The sequence below is a fragment of the Athene cunicularia genome (assembly GCF_003259725.1).
Source record: "Athene cunicularia isolate RWA chromosome 6 unlocalized genomic scaffold, athCun1 chr6_part1, whole genome shotgun sequence".
NCBI classification, from domain to species: domain Eukaryota; kingdom Metazoa; phylum Chordata; class Aves; order Strigiformes; family Strigidae; genus Athene; species Athene cunicularia.
Genome location: NW_020799105.1, coordinates 4,561,377 through 4,569,940, shown reverse-complemented (window position 1 = coordinate 4,569,940; position 8,564 = coordinate 4,561,377). Strand labels below are relative to the sequence as shown.

Here is an 8,564-nt window from a genome sequence, read left to right as displayed (position 1 = left end):
GCTGTTCCGCGCGTTGGCGCCGGTAAGCGGGAAGGGAGCGGAGCGCGGCTCGCTGCCCGCTCCCGCCTGCAGGCCGGTGCTGCTGTGCCGCTCTGCTCGCCACTGGCGCGCCGCTGGTGGGGAAAGGAGAAGGAGGGTCCCTTCCCCGAGGTGAGGGGAGCCCCGGGGCTCTTCAGAGCAGCGCTGGCTCCTCTGTTTGCAGCCAGGTTGCTGAGCTTTCTGACTTTTCTTGCTTCACCTGGCTTGAGCTCTCTCCCGTGTGTTTAGCGTGCTTAGTTAGGGTTGGCAGCTCAGCTAGCTCTGAGGCAGGGTATTCTGTGGAGGAATATGTCCCTGCTCAGCCTTTACCACCTATATGTTATTCTGTGATGTTTTGTAGGGAAGTCGGTTCTTGATAAATACTGCTTTATCCCCCTGTATTTGCATACTTCCTTTTTGGCTATGACTTGATGCCCCTTGCCACAGTGGCAGGGGATCACAAATCAAACTGAGCTAGGTTGCCATTAATGAAAATCTTACAGATACCGTATGTGTAGGGTGGTTAGAATAGAACTGCGGACTCCAGGGGGAGAGGGTTTTAGCTCATATTGTGTAAGTCTTGCTAGTGCCCAATTTGCAAGTTCCCCTCCCTGCAGGGAAGTATACGTGTTTTATCTAAAAAAGGAAAAACGTGCCGTTCTCAGGCTGTGAAGCAACATTAGTGTATCCGAGCGTATCTCCTTGTGATGTAAAAATAAGATAAATGGAGGCCTCAGGGGACTCGTGGACAAAACTACTTTTCTCCTTATAAACAGAAGGTGATTTCACAGAAACTCATAAAAGTACAACAACTTTAGGTTCACATATCATAATGCAAATCTAATGTTCCTATCACTGAAGTTTGGTTCACAGAACTTAACTACTTTGATTCTGCTATTTCCTCTTTCTTGTCTGCAGCACTTTTAAATATAGCAAAGGTTTTCTATTCCAGTCAGTGAGAGGTCTCACTAGGATGTTAACAGTTAATTGCATGTGATCACTGTTACTTTGTTATGCATTCCAGCTGAGCAAAGAATGCATTCATTTCCTCATACATCACTTAAATACACACACTTCAGACACTGAAATATGAAAAGTGCTGAGGACTTCTGTTAATGGCCCACCAGCAGCTTCTAACACCTCTTAGAAGCACTCTTTTTTTTTTTTTTAAGAATTTGATTATTAAGACACCTTGAGTTGGGTTTAATTTATATCATAAGCAATTGTCTTTCATCGGAAGTGGATCCCCCTCTATGAAGGATTGGTGTTTTGGATTGCCATATTTGTGTGTCCTCCATACACACAAATTCCAAAGTACACTGAGAACAGGCTATGTATCACTTTTTCATTTAGTCAGAATTTGAGGTGGATTTGATCTAGCAGATGAAAATAGATCTGCTTGCTACTGCATATGATCATCTGAGTTGGAGTACAGGATTTGTCAGTCAGCTTTTTACCCAGTTTGTGGACAATGAGAAGTCATGGTCTACTTAGGGATGTAAAAGATGTCACAGGAAAGCTGTGTGTTAGTAGAGGTCCTGAATTTTCTTTATGGGACCCACAAGAACAATGGAAAATTATTTATGATCTGTAAATTGAAAAAAGTCTAACCAATTGGCTTGTAGAATTAAATAATAGGTAATAATAGTTGATAACATCTGATTCGAGTTTGGGAAGTGTTAAGTGGGCAAGATGTAGTCTTGCCCAGAGCTGATATACCAGCTTCCTGCAGTATTCTTTCCCTGTTTCAGTGGTAATCAGAACCTTACAGTATGGCCATAAACTACTATCCCATGTTTGCTCTGAATTCAGAGTGTCACCTCACTATTGAGCCTGATTTGTTCACTTCTCAGAGAGGGACTATGAAGGCATGGTATACTGTATCACTATAGGATACTTTTATTCTCTTGCCATGGGCCTGATGGAATTGCTTCATCCACTTTCATTCTGCATGCAGTTTATAAGCTGGGAAAAGCTTTGTATCATGTTCTGTCTCCATGCTATTTAGTCTGTGGGCCTTCCACCTCAATTAGAGGTCTTAGGTATTTCTACACTACTAGTTTGTAAACTCATCAGTCTTTTATCATTGCTGTATAATGGAGTGTGCAACTAAGCACTGATGAAACAGTTACAGCTGGAAAGGAGTCCAAAGGTTATGGTTTGTCATTGCAAACTGCAACAGAACCGCACCTGGATGTATTTCTATGAAATAAATAGCTAAACATGACCTGAAATATTTATAGTGCTGACATACTGTAAACGGAGGCAAAAGTGACTTTCATACCCTAAGTTCAGGAATGCAAAAATGAGGTACTGTTAAAATTTTAACTAGATTACACTTGAGAGTGTGAAAGGTTTTTGGAATGGTTGGCTGGCACAAATATTTCTTTATCTTGCTATTGCTTATACTGTTCATATCTTTTGTACTTGAACTGAAGGATTCCTTGTGTTTGTTTTTCCGAAACCAGCCTGTCAAATGCATTGTCATGGCATCCATCTAAGGTCAGAGTTTATAGAAATAAAATGCGTAGTGTTCACCTAGGGATTTCCTTATATGTGCACAATAGGCAGAGTATACATTGTACTTTAAAGTGTGCTCTGTGAGTTTTTCTGTAACTGATGTGTGAAGAGTTGTGGGAAAAACACCCCGAAACTTTCTGTATTCTCCATTTATTACCCTTTTCTCTGAGGACTGGACAGTAGTTGGTGCTGCAAAGGGAGGTATTTGGTTGGAAAAATAATAGCATGATCCAGGAAAGAGAATCTTGTGTCATCCACCTTTTAAAAGCTGATGTTGCAATTGAAACTATCTCTAGATTTTAATTTTCTTTGGGACAGTCCCGTTGCTGACTTAAGCATATTTAGCCCTTCAGGACCCACTTCCAGTATTTTTTTGCTTATGAACATAGAGTTTCCTTAGCTCTAAAAGTGGAGTCAGTAACTTTATTTCTCAGTTCTCCTTTTAAACGCGTTGTTCCTCAGTTTATTATAGAAGTGTAAAATGCTACAGGAGTTGAGGTAAGAGGGCCTGAGGAGAGCTGGTAGGGAAATGCCGTGCTGGTAGAGCAGTGCTATCTAGGGAATCAGTACCTTTCCTAAACACTAGGTGAAGTTCCCTCCTACTGGATGCAGAGGCTACACTGCTCTGGGTGACGTTGTCCCTGGTTATATAAATGCTGACGGAACTTGCAGAGAGTCTGTCAAGTTTGTGGGTTTCAGCTACGTATGGGAGAAGGGAGGCTTCTTGGATACTTGGTGCCCCTACAGGCAATGCACGTTTAAAATCACTAGCTCCCCCACCCTCTGTTCTTTCCAAGCACAGCTGCTTCCTTTCATTGAAAGACAGGAGAAGGGCCTGTTTGCTAACAGGTTTAGTTACGGAAGCTGTGCTCTTTTTAAAAAAGCATGGTAGGATTAGGTGTTCCGTTTTACAGAACATTAAAATGCCTGGAAGCCGCTGCCACTTTTCCCAGAGTCCAGAGGTGGGACTTCTCCCAGAGAGTGCCAAGGTAGGACTTTAGGAGCCCTGGGCACACCTCAGAGAGTCGTTGCAGTGTCTCTGATCTGATGAGCTTGGGCTCGGCTGGCTGTGCTGCCTGCATGGGCTCTGTTCTTGGCAGACAGTTGTGCTGCCCTTTCCCACTGTGTTGCCTGCAAGTCAACACGTGGTACTGGAAGCAGAAGTCTCTGGTACTCCTCCCTTTCTAGAATAAAACAACTGACCTCCTGAATTCTGCATGGTTTTCCTGTTTCTGCTCATGTGATTCTGTCGTCTTTGTCAGGTGGTGTTCGCCCAGAAGCAATATTTTGGTGATAGTGGTGTTCTTTCACTGGTGTGAAAGACATCTTTTTTCACAGCAGTTCTCCACTCTTAGCTTGTCCCAAGGCTTTGGGTCCGTTTGTCTGCTTTATGAGTTTGCTGGATCCCCTCCATGGAGAATGCTGTCTTCTATGGTTTCCTACCTGCAGCCTCCATCTGGGGTTCAGGAGCTGTATTCACACAGAAACATGCAGCGATCCTAGTGAATGCTGCTGAACTGCAGTGTCTCTGTTCTCTATGGCTAGGACATCATCCTTTCACTGGTAGAGACTTCATTTCTGCAGGTAACTATAATGCTATTGGTGAGTACAGAGCTCATCTCCGCATTTCTCAACTCTACAACTTCCGCTCAGCTACAGTTTAAAGTTGGTAATTATATGGTTTAGAGCTGGGGTACCGTAGCCCAGACATCATTTCAGCCTTCATTTCTTAATGAAGGTCTGGGGAGGGTGAGAGAATGGAGTCTTTGGAGGCTGTTGAATTTTAATGAGATGACTGCAAAACTGTCACCTTCAATTCTGGTAAATTCACTCTATTCAGATGCTCTTTTTGGCTTGCCAAATTGTAGGCATTTGCCTTCTACTTTAATTAGAAAAATCTGCTTTTGTTTGCTTGCTTCTGGATGGAGATGGGCTGCAGTGTTGACACTTTTGAAGAGTCAAACTGGAGTTAGAAGACTACAATTTACTAATAAGATCTGTAATGCACAGCAATGAAATTTACCATGGGACCAGAGCTGTAATCCTCAAATTTGGGTAAACTTCTTCACAGGTTAATGAAGATTAAATTTAGACTTACAAGTTTTCTTGAGATTGGTGGGAGACCATTGCATCATGTGATACTGGTTCAATTTGCATGTGATCTTCTTAGCAAGCTGGAAACAGTTTTAAGAGTGTTTTCATTTCAAAGCCCAGAAATACAGGTGTGTAGGTAGGAGCTGTCTCTAGAGAATTACAGAGTAAGTCAACTTTGAGCGTATTTTGGGCTGTGTTATGGCCACTGCTATTGTATTAGTTCTTTTCCTCTGAAGAGAGAGGCTTTGTTGTGCCAAAATAGTGGTGAAACCTTTGGACGACAGTGCTGGGAGAAGGACCCTTAACACGGCTTGCAAACTGTCTGAAGCCTGAATGACAGAATTGTTGTGCTGTGAGTACTGGGGCTGGTGTACTCTCCAGTTGCAGGCATATTTAGCAGGCAGTTTACTTTCTGCTGCAGTGAAAGCAAATGTCTAACACCATGGAAGACATAGTGACTTCCTGTAAGTGTTGTGGGACCTTGTTTAAATAAAGGCCTTTCTTGTTTTACATGTGCTATGTTTAGTGTATGCTCTGCTTAAGCATGTAATGGTCTGCAGTTGTGTTGCAGAAACCCTATAATTGGTGAAAATTATTTAACTTCATGTACAAAGGTGAGCTCTCCTTTTAAAGCTAGTTTGTTTTGGAGGTCAGGTTTTTATGTGGGTTTTTTTCCTATCAACATGTTTTAAATCTGTAGATCTCCACATGTGGTTTGTTTCAATTGAAACTACATAGGAAATCCCCTTCTTCATAGAAAGGTTTCTGAGAATGAAAAAACTACTTAAATTTTAGTGGGGTAAGTGCAAGAGGAATTCAATCTCCCTTAGAACTGCTCTGTGGCTGTGAACACCTCACTTTGGATATATCTACCATTCTTTTGAAGTGCTTTGGAGCTTCTGACGTGAATTATAGGGACAGCCCTGTGGGGTTTTTGCTGTAAAGCTGTGGGCCAGTTCTTGCTTTGAATTTAATCCTCCTCCCTGTGATCATCTTGCACCCGTACAGAAACCCCTGGAGGATATGATGTGCTCATTGTGTATGCAAGTGACGCCACTGAATGGTGTCAGTACCTCCAGAACCTCTTCCTCTTTACTCGGCATGTTCGAAAGCATCGGATTCTGAGCTACCAGCTGGAAGGCGGGTCTGCCATCTCCCACCAGGAGCTGGACTTATTCAGCAGAAGTCGGAGTATCATCCTTTTGCTATCTGCTGAGCTGGTGCAGAATTTTTATCTCCCTCCTGTCCTGCAGAGCCTTCAGGAAGCTTTATGGCCCCCGTGCAAAGTAGTGAAGCTGTTCTGCGGTGTCACGGACTGTGATGACTATGTGACCTTTTTCAAGGATTGGTCTCAGTGGCAGGAACTCACAAATGATGATGAGCCTGATGCTTACCTTGCAGCTGTCAAGAAGGCAATTTCAGAAGGTAAGGTAGCAGCTGTGCTTCTTGGTGAGGGGTTGGAGGAGGAAGATGCCTGATATTGTTTATCCTTATTTTAACACTGGTCACATGTTTTACTGAAATAGAAAACTAAAACAAATTGCACAGCCCTTGTAAACTAGGAAGTTTTGCAAGCCAGTATCTCTATGCCTGATCAATTGGTCCCTAATTCATGAGAGATTACCAGTGACTCATAGAGAACTTCTGAATTTGGAGTTATCTTAGGTGCCTGGTTTTGAATGCAAATCGAAAACTGGATATCTTTGAAGTTCTGCCTGTAAATATTGTACCCTGCATAAACTACAGTTTTTATCTCCCTTTCAAACACCACTAAAACATTTTGATTTTCTGATGGATAATCTAGGGCTAAAGTAGCCTGGCTCCTTTGCTTTCAGCCTGGAAGAAGAGAGAGAACAGTGGCTGAGCTTTTATACTCCAAAAAATAAAACTGACCAGATATTAAATTAGTTTTTCTGACACGTTCTGGCAAGAGTAAAAGTTTAGTGACTGTTTTCCTGCAAACCTCACAGCACCAATATTTTATTGATTTTTAAATATGATATTCAAAGTTATGGAAGTTTAAACAACATCTCCCTGGATTACTGTGTTGATGGTTTTACTTAACATGTCTTGAGGACTGTCAGAGTTATTTTAGGTTGGATTAGGAGTAAGTTGTGGTGTAGCTGGAGCATGTCTGAGAGTACAAAAGGATGCTGATCCCGAAATCTCTTCCCAGTACCAGCTCTCACTAGTCTCCTGACTTGCTGCGTTCTGAATGCACAAAGCACAACACGGGGCAGAAGAGACTCCTGCTTCCTGGTCTGCGGGTGGATCAGGAAGCGCCAGTGTCTCTGTCCTTCATTAGAGGGACTTGCTGTAGTGGGAGGTTTCACATGGCCAGGTGGATCCCTACTAGTGAGAGGCTTTCACCCATCTTGCTTGTTTTGAGTGCATTAAAAATCAAAGAGAATTTGAGGTGAAGGGATGGAGACAGGCGTGGGAATGGTTCAGCTAGAAACTGCTCTATCAACTGCTTCTCTCTCAAGAGGGAAGCTGTGTTTGTCAATGGGAAGCACCCAAAGTCTGATTTTTATTCTGGGAAAGCATATCTGTTGGCAGTGGTGCACTGAATGCAGAGCCTTGTTACTAAAGAACAGCCTCCACTCTTTGATGTTGGATACAGTCAGTGGATTGTATTAAGCTGACCTGGCTCTCTTCCTCCCCTTGAACAAGTGCTTCTCCACAGGTGAGCTAGCTCTCTCTGCATACAGCTGGCTGCCCCTTGGCACTCTGGGGGTTGTACCTGTGGGTCCTGGGTACTGGATCTTCCCAGCACTTCTCAGAGCCCACTCTGTGAGAGGGCAGAGGTGAGTCATGCTGGTAGCACTATTCTGTCTGAGCAGCCAGGAAAGTATGGCTTGTCTGCCTTGATGTTTAGTGAGCTGTCTGCCATACACCTATGGCAAAACTTCTTTGGGGTAAGGTACTACAGTCTGACTTTTCACAGTTGGACATAGAGTCCTTCTGCAGCGGTGTCATTGCTGCTGAAAGTTAGCATGTGCTGAAAAAACCTGTGCTTCAGCTTTATGTAAATAGTGTTTTAAAAGGGAGATTGTGCTTTGGATTATTGTTGTTAATACATAACAAAAAAAATTGCTTATTTTCTGTTTTCTCACTTGAACTTCAGCATACATTGGTCTCAAACTGACTGCAGTATATCTAGAAAATATTTGACTGAGAAAAAATGAGAAAAAAACCCAAACTCTTTGCTGTGGAGTCTGCTGTAGCATTTTCCAAATTGTTTGGTACACAAAGATTCAGAATTTCTGGACTTCTGTTACTGTTATGGGAGCCCAACATGATGTGAGCTGTCAGCTGCATGCAAGAGTTGAGTAATGTCAGGCTGTTTCTTTGTGTACATCAGAGTAGTTGCCAAGGTAAGCCATCTGCTGTCACTCTGACTTGTGAAGGAAGAACTTACTTAAGATATGCTGGTTTCATGGCAAAAGTATTTGGATGAATATATCAGATCCTACCTCTGGATAAAAAAATTGCTAGGTGACCCCTTCCATAGTGTGATTCTACAGACCAAGGTTTGTGAATGGCCTCAAATGCAAATGTTCTGATGCTTCCTCTGAAGAGAAGACAACCCCAGGTGTACATAGTTCCCTTTTTGGGTGAAACTGTGAAAACTTTCTTCTTGGTTGGTAGTAAAAAATTAGCATCTTTATAGTTTGCTTGCAGCTGTGACTTAAAGTGTTCGTGAAGCAGACCTCTCCTATAGAGAAACACAGCCTGCACTCTTCTCCCAGGACTTCATTTTTAGAATTTTAGATGAAGGCTTTGAAGTCTTAGAAGGTCTCAGTTAAGCCCATTCTCTACAGCAGACTGTGAACTTTTCCTAAGGCAGCCCTCAATTCCTACAGCACTTAGAGAACGCTTATAACCATATTTGAAATTACTTGCCTGGGTGTATTCCTCTGAGAAGTACT

At 42.7% G+C, this 8,564-nt stretch overlaps 1 protein-coding gene across 2 annotated transcripts in view; it reads left to right on the top strand.

Moving 5' to 3' along the window:
* The window catches only part of PIK3AP1 (phosphoinositide-3-kinase adaptor protein 1), a 48,306-nt gene that overhangs the window by 4,179 nt on the left and 35,563 nt on the right, over positions 1-8,564 (top strand). For both annotated transcript variants that reach the window (XM_026850961.1, XM_026850962.1), the window contains exon 2: positions 5,641-6,057. In XM_026850961.1, the coding sequence (XP_026706762.1) occupies positions 5,641-6,057 (417 nt within the window). The remainder of the gene's footprint in view (positions 1-5,640; positions 6,058-8,564) is intronic.